The sequence below is a fragment of the Narcine bancroftii genome, chromosome 11, assembly GCF_036971445.1.
Source record: "Narcine bancroftii isolate sNarBan1 chromosome 11, sNarBan1.hap1, whole genome shotgun sequence".
In the NCBI taxonomy this organism is placed as follows: Eukaryota; Metazoa; Chordata; class Chondrichthyes; order Torpediniformes; family Narcinidae; genus Narcine; species Narcine bancroftii.
The window spans coordinates 50,705,729-50,732,629 of record NC_091479.1 but is presented as its reverse complement, the minus strand read 5'-3'; the positions used below and the strand labels follow the sequence as shown (position 1 = coordinate 50,732,629).

Sequence of the window (26,901 nt, the reverse complement as noted above, 5' to 3'; positions counted from 1 at the left end):
CCCCTTCCTCACTTTTCTTTTAGATCAGTAATACTGATCTTTCAAGTGTAAGGTGTAGTTTTACCCAGCTGGTCAATAACCGAAATGTAACACCTGTGTAAAGTCTGAAGGTAGGGGAGCACCATGAAAGTCAGAGTAGCGAGTCCAGCTGCTTATTAGGGTTGTGAGTATCAGGCTCCAGTTCTCAGTAAAGAGTCTAGTCCATCCCACATCAGTCCGAAGTTGCCACGTCTGGACATGGGCATGGGCAGATTCACGTTGAAACATTGAAGCAGTGTCTTTGAACCACCCGACTTTTGTAAGCGTTGTCCTGACGAAGTTTGTGAGAGACGCTGCCTTCAGCAGCGAACGAGTAGCAGTAGTCAGGCGGTTCCGTTGAATTGTGGGTAGTATCTGATGTCCTCTTCAGCCCCGAACCCTAGGGCCACCGATCTCCGAAGGCTGTCTGGAGCCTGATATTAAAGTGTCAAGCAGCTCACGTTGTTGGTAACTGGTGCTCCCCTTCACAGGGTGATGAAAAGAGACCAAGCTGGGGGGGGATTGTTTCTTGTGATTTAACTGTGTGTTGCAGCTTGTCTGCTAACATTAGCATGGGTATCATTGAACTTGTGAGTTGCAGCCTGTCTGTGTACATTAGCATATGTATTAACTCTCTCTCTCTGCTACATGTACAATCCTGACTACCATTCTGTCTGTCTTTGTCCCACCATGTCCTTTGTGCTATCGCCTCAAAACTTCTGTCTTTAATACCTGTGTAGGCTAAGAAACAAATTAGATGTACTCCACTAAAGCTGTTCAGTTCCCCTGGTCCGTATTGGAATCCCTTGTTAACCCATATCCCACTATGACTATACATTAAATCTATGCCCTGTCTACATTCTAAAGGAGCACAATTGTAACCTCTGCTGCCCCTATTCCAGGAGGACTTAAAACATAGCGAGTAATGAAGTGACATAAACAGTTAACAAACAATACCCCAATAAATGAATAAACAGTTAAAAAAATAAACAGTTAAAAATACAACAATAAATGTATAAACAGTTAAAAAATACAACAATAAATGTAACATTACGGCACGTTGTCACGGCGCAGTGTAAGTTTCAGGTCTGAAGGATGAGGAACTGCACGCCAGGTTGAGGGTTGAATCTGTGTGTCGTGATGTTGTGGTTCAGAAGCTGGTTTAATTCTTTGAATGTGGGTCCAGCCTTTCTCTCTTGTTCTTACTGCGGTGTCTGTAATTAAAAGTACACAGCAGGGACCATCCCAGGCAGGTTTTAGTTGATCCTCTTGCCATGCTTTTACATATAACCAATCACTAGATTTTAATAAAATGAATAACAATCTGACTTTCCTTTGTGTTAGTGTAAAAATTGTAAAATGAAACACAAACCATATTTGCATGGGTTTTGAATATGTTAGACCTTATTAAAATGCAGTTGGAGCTGCTTGTCTGTATGGGGCACAACCCTCCAATTTGTTAGAGTACATAACAGACATTGTAGCACAAGAGCCTCTGCAAGAGAACTTGAAACATATTCAACCTTTAGTTCTGCCTTAAGTAAAATGCCTTGTGCCACAGCTCACAACCATATTCCATATAATAACCATATAGCAATAACAGTACGGAAACAGGCCATATTGGCCCTTCTAGTCCGCACCGATTTACATGAAACTCCAACTAGTTCCACCTACCTACTCCCTGCCCATAACCCTCCAACCCCCTCACATCCATGTACTCATCAGTGCCACTGTAATATAGTTGAACTAACCGCTGCACGACCCAAAGTGAGACAAGAGCCCATGCATTTTCTGACTAAAGGTCACAAGTGTAGCCAACAGATTACTTCAAGGCATTTTCAGCCTTGCTCCTCTGTGCAGCCATGTAATCTTTGAGAAGAGGCAAACATAACCAAGGGCATTAAAAGGGTAAAAATCTGGAAATTTTCTCTCCACAGAGAGCATTGGGGAGCCTGGAACCGATTGTTGATTTTGTAAAATGAAGTTGAACAGGCTTGTACACATTTTCAGACTGCTTGTGCAGTGAGTGCCATACACCATGGTCTCCTGATTCATTGGTGAGGAGGTGATCAGTAAGATGCAGCAGTGGAAGCGCTTGCTCAAAGGCTGGAGGAAAATTAGACTTAGACCTGGATTTGTCAGAATGATAAGAGTTTATCTAAAGCTGGCTTTAGATAGAAGAACATCACAGGTGCTCCTCAATTTACGATAGGGTTGCGTTCCAGCAGACCCAGCTTAAGTTGAAAAAAAATCTTAATTGGAGAGGTACCTTGTCTAACATTAACAGCACTGTATCAGTCCTCATACTGATCTCACTACCCTGCTCTCTCCCAACAGTCCCTGTAAGCTTTCCGAAAATGTGATTAACCAACGAGGCTACAAAAAATTCACCTTAGAGAAATTATCAAAGTTTATTGGAAAAATCAATGATGCTTGTGATGACCTTTAACACATTATATGAAAGTAAATGACAGTCATGCTATTGTGTCATCGTAAAATCATAAGTAGGGGAGCACCTGTATTACCTTTCATATTTTTCCAATGTTGATTGCACACACAATCATTTAAGTACCGGCTAGTTTCTATAATATTGCACTTAAAGTTTAGCTGCATGAATCCTGGAGCTTGTGGAGTCATTAGTGAATCAAGAAATATTGGTGCCATGGCAATTTCTCTGTACCATGCCAATTTCCCAGTCCTGAAGCCGGGATGTAGTGAATAGTATCAGGTACAAGATCTGTGAGTAATTAATGCTATTATTCCTATGCGCCCAATTGTTCTGAACGATGCCACCAATTTAAATCATATTCCACCTATTGCAGTACTCACACACCACCATAGACCAGTTCGCAGGTTTATTTCTCCATTAAGCTGAATCCAGTCGCGCAGGGTTTACCTCCGTGATTATTTACAATGTAACTTCCACACTACCGGATTTAAATATAAACCTGATGAATGGGGAAAGTTATCATGAATTAAATAACAGCGGCAATACAGAGAAATTGTGCCGAGGCATTAATTTCACTCCGGAGGAAAATGCACCAGAGAAATGAATGATTAAACTTATAGGAATCCCCATAGGAATCCCCAGAGGTGGGTGATCTTTAAACTCACGGACCTTGACTGCTGAATGTGTAGAACAAATGTACTAAATCTATTGATAGGGCTCCATTCCTCTAACTGCAAGACAGGTGCCTGGAGCCTCAATTTCAAGTGCCACAGTGCACTTAAAGGGACATGCACACTCCCCCTTCAACTGGCTGATCCAGCCACTTTACACATCAGATCCTTTCTTTATCTCACATACACTTAAAGTTAAGATGTATAGAACTCACCCTATTTGCGCAAACATTTCTCCCTGCAAATGTTATAACATCACTCAGCTCTCAGGTACTCCCTGTGCAAAATCACATTTGAATACAATTTATTTCATGAATTGGAATTAACTGGTAGTTAAATTCGCTAATTCTACAGTATTGAAAAACGATCATTTATGACATTTAATTTTTAGCATGAATTTTAATCAATATTGGTCAGTGACTGAAGTGGGAAGTCGTGATTTATGAAATTATCTCTGGTCTCTACTCTCCCACTCCCGACGCTTCTCCCAACATTGAGGAGCTGGCACACAGTCCCTGCCTTTTTCATGTTACTCATCTACTATTCCTTTAACTGCTTGCATCAAAATGTTAGCCTTTGCTTTCTGCTTATCCTCAGATGTCTGGACAAATGCTTTTTGTGTGATCTGTAGAAGCTGGGTTATTCCCTGCTCATGCCAATTTTCTGTCTTTTGTAATTTTCTCCTAATGTCTGGGGCTGAGTTGGTAACAAAACCTGTTAGTACCAATTGTTCCCCTGCTGGGGATTCTATGTCGAGACCCCCATATTATATATATATTTGGTCCCAAAAATTGGTCTAACTGTTCGGCACATCCCTGGGGATCTTCTATCAGGGAGATTAATTCTTTCTTGAAATTACGTACTTCAGTGCTGGTCAGGGGCACATTTACGAACCCCAGACCTTCTCCCACGGGAACCTCCCGCAGGGGTCGCATCCAGCTAATTTCTGGTTTCTTAGATTTGTGTTCCTGTTCCCTGAGAAGTGAATCGCAGGGTTCTGCCACTTCTTCCTGAGGGATCTCACGCTGTTCTGAATTACAATGTTCTACCTCTACTGTCAACGGAGGTGGTAATCGAGCGCTTTGTGAGCGAGTCACCATACCACTCCGGTTCTCCTCTTTCTTCTCTAGTGGTGGGGGAGGAGGGGGAGGTGCAGAAGGGTAGGTCATAGGAGGGGAAGGAAAGATAGGAGCCGGCATAGGAGGAACATAAGGTGGAGGGAGGGAATGTAACACATCCCAACCCTGTGATTCAGGGACAAAAGGTTCCTCCTCTCTCTTATCACTGAATTCTTTCTCATTCAAAACCAGTTGTTCAATGGGTCCCTTGAGCCAGCAGGCTGCATATTCCCTGCTCTCAACATTGTCTTTCTGGTTTTGATAGAGCCAGATGTTCAAAGCTTGACACATCCATTCATCCTCGGATCCGAACTTTGGCCAGTACACGGAGCTCCCTTTAACCGGGTATTTAACCCATTCAATACAACAATACCCGACCATTGTCAGTTTGTCTTTCCCACGGGTCTTTCCCGTGCCCCACTCAGATAACATCAACCCAAGCGGGCTGTACGTAGCTATCTGGTGTTCACATCCTGAACCAGGACTCTCTTCCTTGCTACTCATTATTCCCATACTTATAAACAAGTAAAATTACTCTTACCGTGTTCCAGTAGCAATGCTCTAGCGCGCTTCCTTCCGTCGTTTGTTCTCAATGCCTCTTCTCGGATATCACTCGCTTCTTCCACTGACCAGCCACCCGTCGCCTGTGAGTCCAGCTGAATCAGCCGGGGTGCACCTACTCTCGTCGTCGGGGTACTCTGTCAGTGGAGGGAGTGTGATCCCGGACGAGCCCCCATTTGTTAGAAATTAAAGTACCTTTAAAGAAATTGCTCGAGACAAAAATTGAGAACAAAGAACATTTATTACAACAACAATGCAAAGTTGGGTGCTTCCCCTTACCCTGGGAATACGCACACATACTGGGGCTCACCCAACTTTTATACAGTCAATTTCAGTATCAGAGTGCCCTCCCCCTTAAATTCTTCTGCCCCCTGGATGGGTTTGGCATAGGTAATCCTTCCTGCCTACGTGCAGTTTCAGTACACTTGGAGGACCAGGGGGTATCCTGTGGGTGCCCCATCATGTCATTGTCCTTATTCACACCTTCCTGATTCTCGGGGCTACAATCTCTTGGTATGCGGAGTTGACTCATTCTATCTAGGGTTGGCTAATTTCATATGTATAAATCTGTGTATGGTTAGCTAATTAGATATGTAGGACTTGGTACTTCTGTCCAGGGCAAGGAGACCTTTATCTGATCCAGACTACCTCAACTTCCTACATTCTATTGTTCCTTACCACTCCTTTTCTTAGTCATATGGTGGCTCTTGTCACAAAGACTAGAAGATTCTTATGTTAATCGTGCTGACTCTGCTTTCCTGCATCCTAACCCCCAAGCTTATCCTGTTTGTACTGGTTACAGCCATTAACTGATGAATTTTAGTTTCTTCCATGTTCATAATTTTAGATCAATTTTCCCATCTCTCACACTACCCTAACCTAGGGGAAGGAGTGGTAGGGGAATGGGGGTAGGAGAAAGGGGGTAATGGAAGTGGGGTGAGTAAGTGGTAGGCTTGGGGGTGTGGGTATGGGATAGGGGTAAGGGGTATGTTTTGAGGAAGGAGTTAGGTGTAGGGGATAGGGGTAGGGTTTAGGCTTGGGTTGGATGAGAGTAAGGGCAAGGACCGGGATAGAGGTAACATTGTGAGAGATGAGGAAACTTGACATAAAATATGAAAGATGGGGAAACTAGTGCAGACATGTGGAGTGATGGATTAAACCAGTATGAACAGGCTAAGCATGGAAATTAGAATGCAGGAAGCAGAGTCAGCCTCTGTCAGATAAGAATCTTCTAGTCTTTTCGACAGGATCAGTGAGCCCACCATATGAATAAGATAAGGAGAGGTAAGGAATAATAGAATGTAGGAAGTAGAGGTCGTCTGGATGAGATAAGGGTCTCCTAGCCCTAGACAGAAGTACCAAGTTCTACATATATAATTAGTTAACCTTACATAGATTTACAAAGTTATACATATTAAATTAGTCAACCCTAGACAGGATTAGCGAACTCTGCATATGAAGGGACTGTAGCTCCGAGAATCAGGAAGGTGTGAATAAGGACAATAACATGATGAGACACTGACAGGATACTCCAAGTGCACAGAAACAGCACGTAGGCAGGCAGGATTGCCTTATGCCAAACCCATCCAGGGGGCAGAAGAATGTAAGGGGGAGGGTATTCCTATACTGAAATTCACTGTATAAAAGTTGGGTGAGCCCCAGTGTGTGTGTGTGTATTCCCAGGATAAGGGGAAGCACACAACTTTGCATTGTTGTTATAATAAATGTTCTTTGTTCTCAATTTTTGTCTCGAGCAATTTCTGTTAAGGTACTTCTATTTCTAACAACATCATGGTTAGGGTTCGGAGACATGGGCTAGGATTAGGTCTAGGTTTAGGGTTAGGTTTAGAGTTCAGGGAAGTGGGTTTGTATTAGGTTTAGGGGAAGGGGGTAGGAGTAGGAGGTAGAGGTGGGGTGAGTGTTTGGGGTAGAGGAAGGTGGGTAGTATTAGGGTTGGGGTTAGGGGACGGAGTAGGGGTAGAGATAGAGTTAGGGGATGGGGTAGGGGTAGAGTTAAGGGACGTGGAGTAGTGATAGGGGGTATCGGTAGTGTTAAGGTTAGGGTTTGTTAGGGGTTAGAGTTAGGAGTAGGAGAATGGGAAGAGGGAGAGGAACCGGGAGGTGAGCGGGGGAAGGAAATGGGGAGGGGAATTGGGAGGGGAATGTAATGGAAGATTTAAACCGTGTTTTTTTTTTTACTTTTGCAACCTTTGCTTCTGCAAGGCTGAGAACCTGCTTGTTTTTTTTAGTATCTGCAGACTTAAGCTAAATTCCACCGAGGGGCCAGAGATGCAGTTATCTGACAAAAGGACATCTGTAGACCAAGAACATTTAATCTTCCTGCTTGTTTTGGTCACAGACTGTCAGAGGCCTAGCCTTGATGCAAAATAACCATTGTATTCAAAGTGATAAGCTGAAAATTATGTTATTTGCTAGAAGCCTAGCATGCTAGCTTGCTCGCTTATCTTTCTTACTGTGCTGGGAATAGGTGCTTGGGTAAGCAGTTTTTGGGTAATATAAGCCATGGTCCCGCTGCTGAAGAGAGAGACTCTCCGAGAGGTGGCAACGTCTTTCAGCAAGAAGAACTTCTAGAGTCCAGCTAACGTCCCGGTCGAGGGAGGTGGAGAAGCTGCTATCGGTTCCCCGACAACCTATGACACGTGTGCAGTCATTGCCTTGCTTTGGCAGTTGGGACCAGTCCAGGCGTTGATAAGTATAATTGGGAAGGGCTTGCATAATTTAGTTTGAAATCAGCTTTTGAATTTGTAATAAACATTTGTTTAAACTGAACTGCTCTCAGTGTGGGTGTCTATTTTCTTATGGTAGCTCAAACACTGTGACCAATCTCAAACGAACAAAGTGAGAGGTACAAGTTTACCCAGGACAGGGAACAGGGTGGAGGAAAGGGGAGGTGAATGGAGGAAGGTATCTCTACCCCCTCCCTTCCCCACCCATTCCCCTACATTATCCCTGCTTCTCCTCTCCTCCTTCTAGCAGAAGTCGGGCCTCATTCCAGCCAGAATCTCCCTGTGGTTTCAGAGCCTCCGTTTCAGAAAGTGCCTTCGATGCTTGCTGCTGGACAGACATCTTGTCTCTTGATTCATTCTGTACCATTATTATTAAATTAAAAAATGGTTGGGTTTTTTAAGCTTGAACTCAAAATGCTGGTCCAGATAGACAACACAGAAACAGGCCCTTCAGCCCCTCTCTCCTGCTGGCTGAGCTGTTGTAATCAGTCCATATTCCTCTCCCCCTTTTCATTCTTTGCTCCCAGCCAGCTCATGTTGCCTTGTCAATCTCATGGCCTGTGGGAGGAAGCTGCCTGGCTGTCCCGATTTTATTCCTCCATATCTCCTTCCTGATGGCAGGGGGACAAAGAGGCTCTGTGCTGGATATCTATTTACAAATCCCATCCTTGCAAACAATCAAGGGTCCCTTGCCTTGAGGTTCCACCCATGTTGCCTCTCCCTCAGCACTCTCTCGTCAGAATACTACTGCACCCTCCTTCCCCTCTTCTCCCAGGTCTCAGTAACCCGCTGACAATTCCAGTCAGCTGCCATGTCTATACCCTGCCCCACCTAAACCGATGGATCGATCCGCACCTTCTCCCCTCAAGAGTTCGAGGAATCCATTCTCTCACAATGTCCTGCTATCGAATGCCCTGCATCCTCCTTCCCACTTAGTTCTGACGTCTGTGGTGGGTAAGTTAATGGTAAGTGTTCTGAGGGATGGCATTTACAAATATTTGGAAAAACAGGGATTGATAGGTAGTAGTCAGCATGGTTTTGACAGGGGTAGATCATGCTTAACAAACCTTATAGAGTTTTTCTAGGGGCTTACAAAAAAGGTTGATGAAGGGAAAGCTGTGGATGTTGTCTACTTAGACTTTAGTAATGCTTTTGACAAAGTTCCCCACAGGAGGTTAGGTGAAAAGGTAGAGGCATTAGGTATAAATAAGGAGGTAGTGAAATGGATTCAGCAATGGTTGGATGGGAAGTGTCATAGAGTAGTGGTAGAAAATTGTTTGTCAAATTGGAGGCCGGTGACTAGTGGAGTTCCTCAGGCATCGGTCCTGGGTCCACTATTGTTTGTTATATATATTAAAGATCTGGAAGAAGGGGTGGTGAATTGGATAAGTAAGTTTGCAGATGATATAAAGATTAGTGGTATTGTGGACAGTGAGGAAGATTACCATAGCTTAAAAAGAGATGTAGGAAAGCTAGAGGAATGAGCTGAGAAATGGCTGATGGAATTTAATACAGTTAAGTGTGAAGTGTTGCATTTTGGAAAGGCAAATCTAAATAGGTCATATACATTGAATGGTAGACAATTGAGGAGAGCAGAGCAACAAAGGGATTTAGGAGTTATGGTAAATAGTACCCTCAAAGTTGATACTCGGGTAGATAGAGTGGTGAAGAAGGCATTTGGAATGTTGGCCTTCATAAATTGGAGTATTGAATTCAAGAGTTAGGAAGTTATGATGAAATTGTACAAAGCATTGGTGAGGCCAAGTTTGGAATACTGTGTGCAGTTTTGGTCACCAAATTATAGGAAGGATATAAACAAAATAGAGAGAGTGCAGAGAAGGTTCACGAGAATGTTGACAGGATGTCAGGGTTTGAGTTACAGAGAAAGGTTGAGCAGCCTGAGGCTTTTTTCTCTGGAGCATAGAAGATTGAAGGGGGGATTGATGGAGGTGTTCAAGATTTTAAAAGGGACAGAGTCAACATGGATAGACTTTTTCAATTAAGAGTGGGAGATATTCAAACCAGAGGCCATGGTTTGAGTTGAATGGGGAAAATTATATGGGGAATATGAGAGGGAAATTTCTTCATGCAAAGGGTGGTTGGGATGTGGAATAAGCTTTCGGCGGAGGTGGTTGAAGCAGGGACATTATTTACATTTAAGGAAAGACTGGATGATGACTTGGAGGGTATGGACCAGGTGCTGGTCAGTGGAACTAGGAGGGTGGAGATTTTGTTCCGGCATGGATTAGTAGGGCCACACTGGCCTTTTGTGTGCTTTATATGGTTATATGGTTATATAGCAATGAGAGGTTTAACAGTGTTGTATGATAGAATGTGTCAGATAATGTTTCATGAGGTTCACAGTGGGGGGAAGCTTTAATGCTGATGTACAGTGCATGGAGACAGATTTATGACACCCGGATCACAGTGGGGAGGTTTATCAGTGATGTATAATAAACTCGGGCATATACTGTTTTAATGAATTCACAGAGGGGAGAAGGTTTAAGTGTGATGTATGGGAGACTGAGACGGATGCTGTGAAACCGGGTTCACATTAGTGAGAAGGTTTAACAGTCAGGTTCAATTAACTGTGGCTGGTACTGTGACACCAGGTTCACAGTGCGGAAGAGGTGTAAAGGTGACACGCTATACAATGTTGCAGATACAGAGACATAGAGTAAACAGTGGGGAGAAATTTTAATGGTGTTTTCTCGAGACTGAGGCAGATATTATTTCACTGGGTTCACAGAAGGGAGGTTTAATGGTGATGTATGGTTGACTGAGGTAGATACTGCGACACCAGGTTCACAGTGGGGAGAAGGTTTAACAGTGATGTACAACGAACTCTGGCACAAAATGTGACACAGGTTCACAGAGGTGAGAAGGTTTAATGGTGATACACGGGAGACTAAGGCAGATACTGTGACACTGGGTTCACAGTGTGGAGAAGGTTTAAAAGTGATGTACATTAAACTGGGTCAGATAAAGTGACACCGCATTCACAGTAGTGAGAAGGATTAACAGTGATGTATGGTAAACTTTGGCAGATACCATGAAAATTAGTTCACAGAAGAGAGAAGGTTTAAAACAGATGTGCGAACGGTGCTATACAGAAGAATGAGGAAGATACTGTGTGACTGGTTTCACAGCAGTAATTAGTAGGTTTAACAGTGATGTACAATAAACTACAGCAGATGCTGTGGCATCAGGTCATCAGTGGGGAAAAGGTTTAACGGTGATGTACAATATAATGTGGTAAATACTGTGACACTGGATTAACAGTTGAGAGATAGATCAACAGTGATGTACGGTAGACTGAGACAGATACTGTGACACTAGGTTCACACTGGAGAGGAGGTTCATCAGAGATGTACGATAAACTGTGGCAGATACTGTAACACCAGGTTCACAGCAATGAGAAAGTTTATCAATGATGTACAATAAACTGTGGTGGATAATGTGACACCAGGTTCACAGTGGGGAGAATGTTTAACAGTGATGTACAGTAGATTGAGGCAGGTAATCAGACACCGAGATCACAGTAATGAGATGGTTTAACGGTGAGGTACAGCAGACTGAGGCAGATACTGTGACACCTGGTTTCCAGCAGTAGTGAGAAAGTTTAACATTGATGAACAATATAGCAGATGCTGTGGCACTAGGTTAACAGTGGAAAGAAGTTCTAATGGTGATATACTGTAGACTGATGCAGATACGGTGACACTGGGTTTGTAGTGGGCAGAAGTTTTGTCAGTGATGTTCGATAGAGTAAGGCAGATTCTTTGATGCCAGGTTAACAGTTTTGAGAATGTTTAACAGTGTACGATAAATTGTGTCAGATACTGTGAAACCAGGTTCACAATGGGAAAAGGGTTAATTGAGATATACGGGAGATATATGGTAGACTGAGGCAGATACTGTGACGCCGTGTTCACAGTGAGGAGAAGGTTTAACGGTGATGTACGATAAACACTGGCAGAAACTTTGACAAATGGTTCACATTGGGGATAAGGTTTAATGGTGATGTATGGTAAATTGAGATAGATACTGTGACACCAGGTGCACAGTGGGGAATAAGGTTTAACAGTGATGTACGGTAGACTGAGACAGATACTGTGACACTGTGTTCACAGTGGGGAGAAGATTTAATGATGATATATGGTGAATTGAGGTAGATACCATGACTCTAGGTGCACAGTGCGGAGAAGGTTTAATGGTGATGTACGATAAACTGTGGTAGGTACAGTAAAACCAGCCTCACAGTGGGGAAAAGGTTTACTGGTGATGTACGAGAAACTGAGGCAGATGCTATGACACTGACGGGGTTGACGTTGGGGAGAACGTTTAACAGTTCTGTATGATAAACTGTGGCAGAGAAAGTGACACTGTTTTCACTGTTGGGAGAATGTTTAATGGTGATGTACGATAGACGTACGCAGATACTCTGACACCAGCTTCACTGGGGGGAGAATTTTATCGGTGATGTACGGTGAACTGAGATAGATACTGAGACAATGGGTTCACGGGAGTGAAAATGTTTAACATTAATGTACGATAAACTGTGTCAGATACTGTGACACCAGGTTCACAGTGAGGAGAATGTTTAACGAGATGTACAATAAACTGTGGCATATAATGTGACACTGAGTTCACAGTGTGGAGAACGTTTAATGCTGATGTCCAGTAGACTGGGACAGAAACTGTGACACCGGTTTCAGAGCAGTGAAAAGGTTTAACAGTGATGTATAAATAAACTCTGGCATATACAGGATCACAGTGGGGAGAATGTTTAATGGTGATAGATGGGAGACTGAGGCAGATACTGTTACATCAGGTTCACAGTGGAGAGAAAGTCTATGGGTGATGTAAGGTATATTCAGGCGGATATTGTGACTCCAGGTTCACAGTGGGGAGAAGGTTTAAGTGTCCTGTATGGGAGACTGAGGCAGATACTGTGACACTGCGTTCAAAGTGGAGAGAATGTTTAACATTGATGGAGGATAAATTGTGGCAGATCGGGTGACACCGGTTTCTCAGTTGAGAGAAGGTTTTATGGTGATGTTCGGTAGACTGAGGCATATACTGTGACACTGTGTTCACAGTAGGGAGTTGTGTCAGTGATGTACAATAAACTGTGGTAGATACTGTGGACACCGGGTTCACAGTGGGTTGAAGCTTTAACGGTGATGTATGGAGGTGTGACAAGGATAATGTGACACCATTTTACATTAGTGAGAAGGTTTAACAGTCAGGTTCAATGAACTGTGGCAGGTACTGTGACACCCGGTTTACAGTACTGAGAAGGTTTTAAAGTGATATACGATAAACTGTGGCAGATATTGTGAAACCAGGCTCACAGTGGGAAGAAGGTTTAAAAGTGATGCATATAACACTATTGCAGATACATTTACACCAGGTTCACAGTAGGGAGGAGATTTAAGGGTGATGTATGGGAGACTGAGGTAGATGCTGTGACACCAGGTTTACAGTGGGCAGAATGTTAAACGGTGATGGACGGTAGACTGAGACAAATACTATTACACCAGGTTCACAGGGGGGAGAAAGTTTAACGTTGATGTCCGATAGACAGAGACAGAATCTATGAGACAGGATTTAGATTCATGAGAAGGTTTAACAGTCAGGTTCAATGAACTGTGGCAGGTACTGTGACACCAGGTTTACAGTACTGAGAAGGTTTAAAAGTGATGTACGATAAACTGTGGCAGATACTGTGAAACGGGGTTCAGAGTGGGAAGAATGCTGAAGGTGGTGTACAGTTAACTTTGACAGATACTTCTGACACCGGATTCACTGTCGTGAGAAGGTTTAACAGTGATGTACAATAAATTCTCGTCTATACTGTGATATCAGGTTCATATTGGGGAGAAGGATTAATGGTGATATACGGTAGAGGGAGGCAGATACTGTGACACCAGGCTCATTGCATTGTTCATTTATCTTAATTACAACATCTAATTTATATGCTCCATTTTGTTGTGGCAACTCCCAAACATTCCATAAACTTCTATTCTAATCAGATTTTGTTCATTTAAATAGGTCACCACTAAAAGCCCAAATCGTTTGGTCTCTTAAGTACACTGCACAAAATTAAATTCTTTACCTGGGTTTGGTTCAACGGCACTTCAGTCTGCTTCATTATTTTTTCAGTCCCTTGTTTTGTGCTTTCTGCTTTGCCCAGCCGATACGCCAAATGGGCATCCAACTCTGTCTTCTCAGCTTGACCCAACGTCTCCTCTGTAAACTTAAGGAAACCAAGGAGACCAAAGTTAACATTTTCACATTTGCATTTTCAAAAACAAAAATGACGCTGTGATTTGCAGTTTCACATCATAATCCCACTTGCTAAACTTGCAAGCAACTGCACCGCATCCTACAGCTGGAAAATTGCAAGCGAACTGCTTGGTTAAAGCAAAGATTCCACCCAGACACCCCATTAAAGGCCTCCAAGTTAACAACAGATAGCAACCTGAAAGTTAAATGCAAAGATTTGTATCAGGAAGATTAATGGGCTTTAAAAAAAAATCATTTCCACTATTGAAAGAAAACTCCTCAGGGAAAACCAGGTTCTTGTTGAACAATTCCTGTTGTATTCCTCAAAATGCTTTGAATCTTGATTTCAAGCAGAGTCATTTGGTGAGATTTTTGGTCTAGAACAAACCCTGCACACACACTCCCTTAAATACCTGCAAAGTCCTGGTTCAGCTCTGTTCCATGCTAAAGCTATCAGAGCTTTTCTGAAGAGATAGCGGACTTCAGATGCTGGTACATTGAGTCACAAAAACACTAATGCTTCCCTGAACAACACACCTCTCTCTGAAAACCAACAAAAAACTTCCCAGTGGTAATCATTCACATTTTGAGCACCAAAATCTGGTGAACTTGATAAATGTTAAATTCTGTGCACAGTATAAGAATGGCCTGCAAACAGTGGACTTGGAGGAATGAGAAGTGAGATTGGACTGTGAACCAAAGAACTTTTCTGAACTTACACACACATTACACACACGTCCACTTAGAATTAGAAGGGGGGTAAGTTAGATAAAGTAAGTTAAAATAGTAAAATAGTGATAAGTTAAAGTGTTATCTGTTTTCATGTTTAAAGATAATTAAAATCAGCTTTTGTTTAAGTAACCATTTGTCTTGGTGAATATCTATTGCTGCTGGTTTTTGGGATCCTCTGGTCTCGTAACACAGAACCAAGCTTCAGAACAACCCTCATTCTTTAGGTTATGATAATAGTCCATTAATGGGCTAGAATTATAGGCCAGAATTTATTGTACATCACTGTGAATTGACTCTTCAATAATTTTTGTAAATATCAACAAGACATAATATCATTTCACTGTTGTGTTTGTGTCGTTAGAGAATTGCCTTCCCATTCAATCAGGTTTAGAGTTTTGGGTGCCGTATTTGAGAAAAGATGTGCTGGTGTTGGAGAAGGTCAGAGATGATTTACTGGAACGATATCAGGAATGAAAGGGTTAGTGCATGAGGAAAAATTGTCGACTCTTCGACTGTACTAGTTGGAATACAGAAGGATAAGGGGGACCTCAGAGGCATTTCAAATGCTGGAAGGCCTGGACAGAGTACATATGGCAAAGATGTTTCCCATGGTAGGAGATTCTAGGACAGGAGAGAATAATTTCAGGATAAAAGGGTGTCAATTTAAAACAGATGTGGCAAAATTGATTTTGTCATTTGGTTGTGAATCTGTGGAACTGAGGTCATTGGGTGTATTTAAAGCAGAGATTGACAGGTAGTTGATTAGTCAAGGAACCAAAGGTAATGGGGAGAGAGCTGGGGAGTGGGGGTGAGTGGAAGAATGGTGGAGCAGACTCAATATGCCTACTTTTCCCCTTTATCTTGTGATCTATATCCTGTGAAAGACCTAGACAACCCTCCTCTTGTATTCCATTTTCAGAAAAAAGTCTGCATCATGAGTTTACGTCACGTGAACCCATTTCTGATTGAATCCCATGTTACATGTGACCCAAACCAAATTCTGCATTCAGAGGATTGCAGCTTCCTCATTTTAAACATTGTTATCGAGCAGCTCAAATGAGATTTCTTGCTTCTTTTTGTGAAAGGGAAAAATTGCCTTTAAAATGTATAAAATAGGAGAGAGAAAGGCAGAAGAATTTATATACAAGTGGGAATTGAAAAAGATACACCATTGTTGAAACATTTGATTAATATATGGATTAAAATAAATGATGAAATTGGTGTAAGTGGATGTACATCACCCAGAATGGCTTTGATTCAAAATCCTCGTATCTTTTTCAAAGGATCATCAATTTCTGGACAGCTGGTTTCGTAAGAGGATTATAAATGTTGAAGATTGTTATGAAAGGAGTCAATTAATGTTATTTGAGCAACTGAGAAATAAATATCGTATAACTCATTGCAATCATTTTTGCTATTTCCAACTTAGAGCATATTTGAAGGATAAGTTGGGACCAACCATGTTGTATTGAAATAGAAATTCCTTATAAAGAGGAATTGTTAAAAAGTTTACTTCTATGATGTCCTCTTGATTACAAGTAGGAACTTTTAAATGAGGAGTTCATAAGTATAGACAAATGTGGGAAATGGATCTGAATATTGTAGTTGATTGGCAAATATGGGCAGATCCATATAAGTTTCTCAATGTTTGACACAAATTAGTTCAGCATAATTGTTTTTACATTAGTAATGTAGCAAATGTCAGCAAGGATTTATCTGAAAGCTGCATCTGGAGTCAGTTGACTCAGGCAGTTGGATTTGAAAAGCTCGACAGGAAGCTGATTTGGCAACAGAGATCACTTGATCCAGGGGAGTTGTATTAATTCACTTCAACTCAGCAGTCTGGAACTATTGACCAGAGTTCCACACTGCAGCAGTGAGGAAGGAATTCACAACTCGTTTTTCTTCTACAGTTACTTCTTACACCAGAGAAATTGAATAGAATAAAATCAGAATTATCAGATCGATGTTTGAAGTGTGGTGAAGATGTAGCAACTTTCTTGCATTCAACTTAGCTTTGTCCTAATGCAAGATCTTTTTGGTGAGAATTACAAATTTTTTGGAACAAGTTACAGTTGTTTATCTGCAAAATCCAACATTATTTTTATTAGTAATATTGAGGGAATAAGGCCCAAATTAAAACTAGTAATATATCAATTGAAATTTGTTAAATTAGCATTAGCAGGGATGTGGAAATGTATTGAACTTACTCGGAAATCAGATAAATTTTTAGGGATGCCAAGATGACATGCAAAATTTCAAAATTGTCTTCCTTTAGAAAAAATTACATAGAGCTTAAGAAATATATACTCTATGCTTTTGCAAATTTGGCACATGAATATTCAAATATTAGGCTTCAATTTGTAATAATGCCCTTTCCATCCCTCCACACATGTGAGATTCTCCTCTAAGATGTAAATTTTTTAATTAGGTGTGTTAGATTTCCTTGCCACCGCGAACTTTGGGGAAGTAGAGGACTAGCACAGGGCACAAGAAAACATGAAGACCACACCCCATCAACATTTGAGAAGCAGAGGATTCAATACACGGGTCAGTGACCATGGAAGCAGACCAGTGAGGGGTTCTGCAACTGAAGGACCAACATAGGTGACAGGCTGTTGGTAACTTGAGGCTGTGGGCTTCTGGACAAAGAACCTACACTACACTGTGGATTGCTAAATACTGGTTGGAAATTGGCTAAATGGGTGTCAGGTATCAGACCTGGGATAAGAGTGGGTCCTAATGGGTTCCTAATCGTGTCAGAATATCAAAATTGGAGCTAACATTGCCAATGACTTGGATTGGTCTGTGAGCATTGAAAGAGAATCCACAGACCCTCAGTGACTTGGCCCAGGGTTTTGGGTAGTGGGGGGGGGGGCAGGAGAGCATGACTGTGTGTTTTGCTAAATAATTTCAAAAGTAGGTGTAAATGGATTATTGTTTTTAAAGCAACAAATACATGGACTCAGAAGTTTTCTGTTCTAAGAAGGTCATGTGCTTTTGCAAGCAGAGAGGAGACACCAAATAGGCTTTTTTTCTAAAAGAGAGAGAGAGTGAGATGGCAAGCTGGCATCTTGTTGAAACCCCATTTTGAAGATGGGTTGTGAGTTCTCAGTTCAGCCTGTTGAAAAACCTTGTTTTACATACAAGAGGAAATGGCTGGCTAGAAATGGTGTTTGACTTGAAATAAGGGAAACAAAAAGAACTCAATGGTGACCTGCAGAAGAGGTTATCATTTGGAAAACCCTGATGGGGCAAGTTTCTTTGGCAAGACACCAAAGTGGCTGATCAGAGGGAATCAGTTTTGTGTGTCCAATGAGCAAGAAATCCCTTTCTGAAACCAACAAGAGCCTTCCTGGAGGGTAACCATTTACTTTTAAGCACCAGATCTTGGTGAAAAGTCATAAATGTTGAATTCTGTGCACAGTATAAGAATTAATAGATACCGGTGAACTTGTAGGAGTGTCAAAGAACTTTATACACTTTAAATACACCTGCGTTCAGAATTAGGAGGGGTTAATGTTAGGCAGTTACATTAATAGTGATAAGTTAAAGGTTGATTGTTTTTTTTGTTTAAAGAAAATTAAAAATTACGTTTGCTTAAGTATCCATTTGTCTTGGTGATTTTCTATTGCTGCTAGGTTTTGGGGTCCCCTGGGCCTGTAACAGTCCCAAGATGAAGTCTTCTACTCCAGAACACACAAAATGTCTTATTTCTTCAATAAATGCAAATTCCCCCATACTGTCATTGAAAAAGCCTGCACCTATATCTCCAATTCTCTTTCTGCCCTTACCCCACCTCCTCTCCGGCACAACAAGGACAGAATCACACAGGTTTCTCACTTACCACCCATCAGCTGCCACATCTGACACGTTATCCTTGGAAACTTCCAACTTCAGCACCATCCTCTAACCTGCAACATCTAACCCGCTCCACTCATATCAACTTTTCACAGGGGCACATCTTTCTGTGACTCCCTCGACGGCACTACCCTCTCCAACCACCACCATCTCATGCACTCCCCATTGGAACTGTAGAAATTGCCAAACTTGTCCCTACATCTCCTCTCACCTCCATCCAAGGCCACAATCAGACCTTCCAGTTGAGGCAGAGTTTCACATGAACCCCATCCATCCTAATCTCCTACATTTGGATGACTCAGTTGACCTCGATATCAGCAAGACCAAATACAGACTGGGTGGCCATTCTGCTAAACACCTGGGCTCTGTGGATCTAAACTTGAGCTTCCTGTGACCTACCATATCAATTCTCGAACCCTTCCAGCAACATGTCCGTTAGCCCCATCCCTCACCAGGGTGAGGGCAAACAATCTTAAAGAAAACACATTATATTCCTCCTGGGCAGCCTTAAACTCTATAGCATGAACACAAATGTTTCTAATTTAAGCAGCCACTCACCTCTGTCTGATTTCACTGTTTCCACCTCTTGATCTACTACCCATTTGAATATATTTACTCCTTTAAGGTAGAAGAGTTGAAAGTGGTGTTTTCCCCATATAGTTTACCATTGAACAACTGGCAAAATTAAGTGGCAGTTGTTGCAGAATGAATGGTGTTATTGTTCAAAATCTGCCTGTGGTCGAAAGTATTCTTGGACTGAATAGACATCTGGGCCAAATGGCTGTTTTAGGACAATCTGTACATGATTGTACATCCTAAAGTACAATGACTACTTCTATCCACTAAAGATTGTTAAAGAGCAAGAATAGTCAATACAATCACATAAAATTCTTATCCACACAGCACACGTATTACTACACCAAACAATCACTCCTCCTTATTGGTCAGGAAGGGCCTACACTTCCCAAGGAGGCTGAGGAGGTCAAGGCCAACGCCTCTCATCCTGAGATTTTACAGGAGCGCAGTTGAGTCTCCTGTCTGGCTAAACCTTTGGATGGTCTAGTAGCTGTAAAGCATCAGTCAGGAATGATGCAAAGAGTTGTGAGGATCACTGGGGTGTCCCTTCCTTCTGTAGATGACATTTACTGGGAGTGTTGTTCAAATAGGGCTCAAGGCATTATGAGTTTGCTGCCAATCCACAGGACCACAGGTTTAAATTAAGCCCTGAGAGTGTCCCACGCCTTTCGGCAGGAGAATCCACAGATCAATGTGCCATTCCTCAGCACACAGCACCACGCGTGGGCAGTTAGGGTAGTGAATTAAATGAATTAGTTCCAAGCTATCTGTCTTATGACTTCACGCGCATGCCAAAGAACCTTGCCCACTCGGCCCACAAGACAACTGCTACATCCCCCCCACAGAACCGTCACCAGAAACTAAAACACCCGCTGTCTTGCTGACCATGGATCCGTTATTTTGCTGAAGGCAAAAATGAGTGGCTGGTGGTCTGTGAACACAGTGAAATGCCGACCCTCCAAAACAAATTGGAAGTGCCGTGTGGCTCGATACAATGCACGATATTTCATCTCCAATGGCCATAAAGGACGGCTAAAGAATGTGAGATGTTGGCAATGGCCCTCGATGTACTGTTTTGGAGGTATTGAAATTCGGAGAGATAATACCGGGAAATTCATTGTGCAGGGCAGCGTAGGCATCTTTGTGCAGGGTCTGGACCCCGAGATGGAAACTCTCCCTTTGCTGCAGACCAGTGGGTATGTTTGAAAAGTGGTAGCATGAACTAATTTCCTCCACTTCACGTCTACTAGCAAGTCATGGGACCTTAAAAAATCTGCACCCATAATGGGTTGTGCAATGGAAGCCAATACGCACTTCCAATGGAATGTCACACCTCCTATCCCAAACATGACCCGTCATGTGCCAAAGCAGGGACTTATCGTCCCATTTGCTGTTTGAAGAGCCAGGTGTTGTTATTGATGTGGTTTATATTTCAAAATAGGTTGGGTGGGAGCAAACGGACCTCAGCACTTGTGTCTACATGAAAAATGTCATCTTGAAGATAAAATAGGCCCATTCTTGTACCAGCTGCCGAAGCCAATAATAGAAGCTGGTTTTTCATTTCCTGCCTTTCTTCTGTAGTAGGTACATGGCAGGACACATTTATGGGCATTTTCTCCCCAATGGCGATGGTAAAAACACCATTCTTGCCGCCCGACAGCGTGTTCATCCTTCTTTGACAGAAATGCTTTTCGAGGGAGGCAGTGTGGGTAAAACTAAAAAATAAGAAGGGTGAGGTTATTATTATAAGGGTATATTATAGGCCGCCAAATGGGAAGAGGGAACTAGAAGAGCAAATGTGCAATGAAGTAGCTGAGATGCCCAACAGGAATAGGCTGGTGTTGGTTCGGGAAAAAGAAAGAGCCCCATTGAAAGTTGTCTCATATCGACCAATTTCTTTTTTAAATGTAGATTATAAGATAGTAGCTAATAGACTTGCAAAGTATTTGACACGTTTAATACGTTGATCAAGCAGGTTTCATTAAGAATAGATTTTCTTCTGAAAATATTGTTTGACTTTTGACGTTGATTAATGTGTCAAGACATTGTTTGTATCAATCAGTGATAGTGGCATTAGATGCGGAAAAAGCCTTTGATCGAGTTGAAAGGTATTTTTTATTTAAAATACTTGAAAGGTTTAAGTTTGGACCTTTTTTACCTTTTTTGGGCTAAAGCCTTGTATAAAAATCCTTTGGCGAGTATGGTGACGAATGGACAAATTTCAGATACGTTTAATTTAACACGCTCCACAAGGCAATGCTGTCCTTTGTCGCCATTGGTGATAGAACCGGTAGCCCAGGCTAAAAGATAAAATGATAAAATTAGTGGGATTAAAATAAATGAAGAGGAATGTAAGATTCATTTGTTTGCAGATGACGTACTAATATATTTAACAAATCCTCAGCAATCATTATGACATCTGCAAACCTGTTTGGTACAATATGGAGAAATGTCTGCTTATAAGGTTAATTGGGATAAGAGGAACATATTATCAATTACAGAGGAAGATTATACTGCTGGTAAACAGATTACACAGCTTAGATGGACTAAGAAAATTAAATATTTATGGGTATTGGTTGATGCAGCTTATCAATATTTGTGTACGTTGAATTATGTTTTACTAAAGACAAAAATTAAAGCTGATTTAATTAAAAGGAAAGGTCTTCCTTTGACATAAATGACACATGTGAAGTGTGTTAAAATGAATATTTTTCCTTGTATTCAATATCTTTTTCAATCAATTCCATATTCACTTCCAAACATATTTTTTTAAAGAGTTATGCAGCAATCAGAATATTTTTATAGAAAAGTATATTGACTAGAGTATTATTGCAAACATTGACAGGGAAATATGCTTTGAGACGACAATGGCCTCATGTTCAGAATTATTCATTAAACTATTAGTTAATTATCAGTTAACATAACATAACATAACAATTACAGCACGGAAACAGGCCATTAGGCCCTTCTAGTCCGCACCGAACCAAACACCCCTTTCTAGTCCCACCTCCCTGCACAATGCCCATAACCCTCCATCTTCTTCTCATCCATATACCTGTCCAACCTTTTCTTAAATAATACAATTGACTCCGTCGCCACTATTTCTCCCGGAAGATCATTCCACACAGCTACCACTCTCTGAGTAAAGAAGTTCCCCCTCATGTTACCTCTAAACCTCTGCCCCTTAATTCTTAACTCATGTCCTCTTGTTTTAATCTTTCCTCCTCTTAACGGAAATAGTCTATCCACATCCATTCTGTCTATCCCTTTCATAATCTTAAATACTTCTATCAAATCCCCTCTCAACCTTCTATGCTCCAAAGAATAAAGACCCAATCTGTCCAATCTCTCCCCATACTCCAGATGCTTAAACCCAGGCAACATTCTGGTAAAACTTCTCTGCACTCTCTCCACTCTGTTTATATCCTTCCTATAATTAGGCGACCAGAACTGCACAGTGAACTCCAAATTAGGCCGCACCAACGTCTTATACAATCTCAACATCACCTCCCAACTCCTATATTCAATGCAATGATTGATAAAGGCCAGCATACTAAAAGCCTTCTTCACCACCCTATTCACGTGAGTTTCTACCTTCAGGGAACGATGTACCGTTACTCCTAAATCTTTCTGCTCTTCTGTATTCCTCAATGCTCTCCCATTTACCACATATGTCCTATTCTGATTCTTCTTACCAAAATGAAGCACCTCACACTTATCAGCATTAAATTCCATCTGCCATTTTTCAGCCCACTTTTCTAAGCAGCCCAAATCCCTCTGCAATCCTTGAAAACCTTCTTCATTATCCACTATTCCACCTATCTTAGTATCGTCTGCATATTTACTAATCCAATTCACCACCCCATCATTTAGATCATTAATGTATATAACGAACAACAATGGGCCCAATACAGATCCTTGAGGCACACCACTGGTCACCGGCCTCCAATCTGACAGACAATTATCCACTACCACTCTCTGGCCTCTCCCTTTCAGCCAATGTTCAATCCATTTGACTATCTTAAAATTTATACCTAAAGACTGCACCTTCCTAACTAACCTTCCATGTGGTACCTTATCGAAGGCCTTACTGAAGTCCATATAGACAACATCCACTACGCTACCCTCATCCACATTCCTAGTCACCTCTTCAAAAAATTCAATCAGATTGGTCAAACATGACCTTCCTCCCACAAATCCATGTTGAGTGCTCCTGATCAGACCCTGTCTATCCAGATGTTTATAAGTACTATCTCTAAGAATTTTCTCCATTAATTTACCTACCACAGACATCAAACTTACAGGCCGATAGTTGCCAGGCTTCCTCCTTGAACCCTTTTTAAATAACGGAACCACATGCGCAATGCGCCAATCCTCCGGCACTATCCCCATATCTAATGACATTTGGAAAATTACCGCCAGAGCCTCTGCTATTTCCTCCTTCACTTCTCTCAATGTCCTGGGGAAGATCCCGTCTGGTCCCGGAGACTTATCCACCTTTATATTCTTCAAAAGCCTTAAAACTACACCTTTTGTAATCTCTATATTCCCCATATTTACCCAATTTGCTTTTTTTATCCCACATCTCCCAATATCCTTCTCCTTAGTGAATACCGAAGAAAAGAAACTGTTCAATATCTCCCCCATTTCTCTAGGCTCCACACACAGTTTTCCATTCTGATTTTCTAAGGGACCAATTTTGTCTCTAGCTTTCCTCTTACCATTAACATATTTGTAGAACTCTTTTGGATTAGTTTTCACCCTGCTTGCCATAGTTTTCTCGTACCTTCTTTTAGCTTTCCTAATTCCTCTCTTAAGATTCCTCTTACATTCAATGTATCTTTCAAACATCTCCTTAACTCCATGCTTCTTATATCTAATGTACGCCTCCCTTTTTCTTCGAACCAAGTTTCCAATATTCCTTGAAAACCACGGCTCTCTCAAACCTTTTGCCCCTCCTTTTAACCTAACAGGAACATAAAGCTTTTGCACTCTCAAAATCTGATCTTTAAAAGACTTCCATCTCTCTACTACATCCTGCCCATAAAACAAATTGTCCCAATGCACACCCTGCAAGTCCTTTCGCATCTCCTCAAATCTAGCTTTTCCCCAATCAAAAACCTCAATCCTTGACCCTGATTTCTCTCTTTCCATAATGACATTGAAGCTGATGGCATTATGATCACTGGACCCGAAGTGCTCGCCAACACTAACCTCCGTCACTTGACCCATCCCATTTGCCAACAGTATATCTAACACTGCTCCTTCTCTGGTCGGCACCTCTACATATTGTTGTAAAAAACTATCTTGCACACATTTCACAAACTCTAACCCATCCATTCCTTTCACAGAATGTGTTTCCCAATCTATATGTGGAAAATTAAAATCTCCCATAATTACAACCCTGTGCTTATCACAAATATCTACTATCTCCCTACAAATTTGCTCCTCTAGGTCTCGGTCCCCTCCGGGTGGTCTATAATACACCCCTACAAGTGTAACCTCTCCTTTCCTACTCCTCAGTTCCACCCAAATAGCCTCCGTGGATGTGCCCTCTAATCTATCCTTCCTAGGCACCGCTGTAATATTTTCCCTGACAAGCAATGCAACCCCACCTCCTCTTGCCCCTCCGACTCTATCACACCTAAAAAAACGAAACCCAGGGATATTCAGTTGCCAATCACATCCCTCCTGCAACCATGTCTCACTAATCGCTACCACATCATACTTTCAAGTATCAATCCACACCTTCAGCTCATCCACCTTTTTTACAATACTCCTGGCATTAAAATATATGAATTTCAGGGATTTCCCAATTTTTAATCCCTGTTTTCCCTCATCTTTAAGAACAACATTATTTACTTTTCCTGCCAATTGCCCTTCATCTTCTTCCAGAGCATTTCCCTTCTCTATCACCTGCCCATCCATATTCAAATACTTACTACAAACTTTCTTTGTTTGCATTCTAACCTTCTCCTTACTGCTCTGTACTATTTTGTTCCCTCCCCCCAATCATTCTAGTTTAAAGGATCCTGAGTAGCCCTAGCAAATACCTCTGCCAGGATTCTGGTCCCCCTGGGATTTAAGTGTAACCCGTCCTTACTGTACAGGTCACATCTCTCCCAAAAAAGGTCCCAGTTATCCAGAAACTTAAAACCCTGCCCCTTACTCCACCCCTTCAGCCACGTATTAATCCTCCACCTCATTCTATTTCTATTCACACTGTCACGTGGCACAGGGAGTAATCCAGAGATTACCCCCTTTGCGGTCCTTCTTTTTAACTCCTTACCTAACTGCCTGTACTCACTTTTTAGGACCTCTTCTCTAATTCTCCCTATGTCATTGGTACCTACATGTACCACGACCTCTGGCTCCTGTCCCTCCCACTTTAGGATATCTGGGACACGAGCAGCAACATCTCGGACCCTGGCACCAGGGAGGCAAACCACCATCTGGTTCTCCTTGCTGCGTCCGCAGAATCCCCTATCCGTCCTCTTAACTATGGAGTCTCCTACCACAATTGCCCTCCTCTTCCTTTCCCTCCCTTTCTGAGCTACAGGGGCTGACCTCGTGCCGGAGGCACAGCCACTGTCACTCCCCCCAACCTTGATGTCCCCCTCAACAGTGCTCAAAGAGGCATACTTATTGCTGAGGGTTACATTCACAGGGCTCCTCTCTGGCACCTTACGTTCTTTTGTCCCTCTCCTAACAGTTACCCACCTTTCATCCTCCCGTGGCCCTGGCGTGACCACCTGGCTGTAACTCCTGTCTATGACTTCCTCTGTTTCCCTAACCAGCCTGAGGTCATCGAGCTGTAGCTCTAGTTCCCTAACACGGTCCCTGAGAATCTGCAGCTCGACACACCTAGTGCAGATATGGACATCCGGGAGTCTGGAAGACTCCAGGACCTCCCACATCCGGCACTCCCGACAACACACAGCCTTAACACTCATCCCTTACCCCAATGAAGTAGTAATAAAGACTATCTTAGCTTTCTCTCCGCCTGCTTTCGCCGAAGCCTGAGGAGCCAAAGCCTGGAAGTCCCACTCCTTCACTGTGCCACTCACTCGCTGGTCCGCTCGCTGTCCCTCTTATTTATTGGCCTTTTACCAATTAACCCCTACACACTCTCCTGTACGCTCGCTCGACCAATGGCCGCCTCCGACGCCGACTCCTCCCCGCAGACCCTGGTAAGAGACTTTTAAAAAAGTTTTCTTACCTGCCCCGGACTCTTTTCTTTTCTGTCCTTCTCCTCTCTCCTTTTCTCTCCTTTTCTCTTCTCTCCTCTCCTCTCCCCTCCCTACTGCTAGGCTCTGTCCCCAGTACGAGTCTTTAAAAAGACCTTATCTTCCCGTCACACTCTCCTGTACGCTCGCTCAACCAATGGCCGCCTCCGACGCCGACTCCTCCCCGCAGACCCTGGTAAGAGACTTTTAAAAAAGTTTTCTTACCTGCCGCAGACTCTTTTCTTTTCTGTCCTTCTCCTCTCTCCTTTTCTCTCCTTTTCTCTTCTCTCCTCTCCTCTCCTCTCCCTACTATGAACTAACGACTGAACCAGAGCTCGGTTAAGCTTTATTCTTATGCTGTGTAATAAACTGATTCTCCTATCACTTCATTTAACGAGCATGCTGGACTCAGACGACACATAGACTAAATTAAGGGTAGGGTAAAGCCAGAGTCCGACAGATGGAAGCAGATTATGAATGGGGGGGCGGGGGGGGGTCACGGTTCTCAGTCAATACACACCGTGGGGCTGCACAGAGAACCACTGGTAAATTTAAGCATAGAACCCCACAGTGACACGATGACCTTTTTAGTAGATTCTGGGGCAGCCCAGTCTAGTATTTTATAACCACCCGAGGGTGTTAAGATAGAGG

The 26,901-nt window shown here is 42.4% G+C and overlaps 1 protein-coding gene across 2 annotated transcripts; it reads right to left on the bottom strand.

Annotated features, from left to right (window-relative positions):
• LOC138745766 (uncharacterized) lies at positions 1–26,901 on the bottom strand. Of its 2 annotated transcripts, XR_011346494.1 has the most exons (5): positions 26,476–26,901; positions 21,183–21,324; positions 13,686–13,826; positions 3,354–3,415; positions 1–1,232 (listed from the first exon to the last, which is right to left on the bottom strand). XR_011346494.1 is itself a non-coding variant. In XM_069903069.1 (2 exons), the coding sequence occupies exon 1, from the start codon at positions 4,767–4,769 to the stop codon at positions 3,822–3,824; it is 948 nt and encodes a 315-aa protein (XP_069759170.1). In that variant the 5' UTR covers positions 4,770–4,889; the 3' UTR covers positions 1–1,232; positions 3,354–3,821. The 2 variants fall into 2 exon arrangements, 1 of the variants encoding a protein (XP_069759170.1); XM_069903069.1 differs by lacking the exons at positions 13,686–13,826; positions 21,183–21,324; positions 26,476–26,901 and having other exon boundaries at positions 3,354–4,889.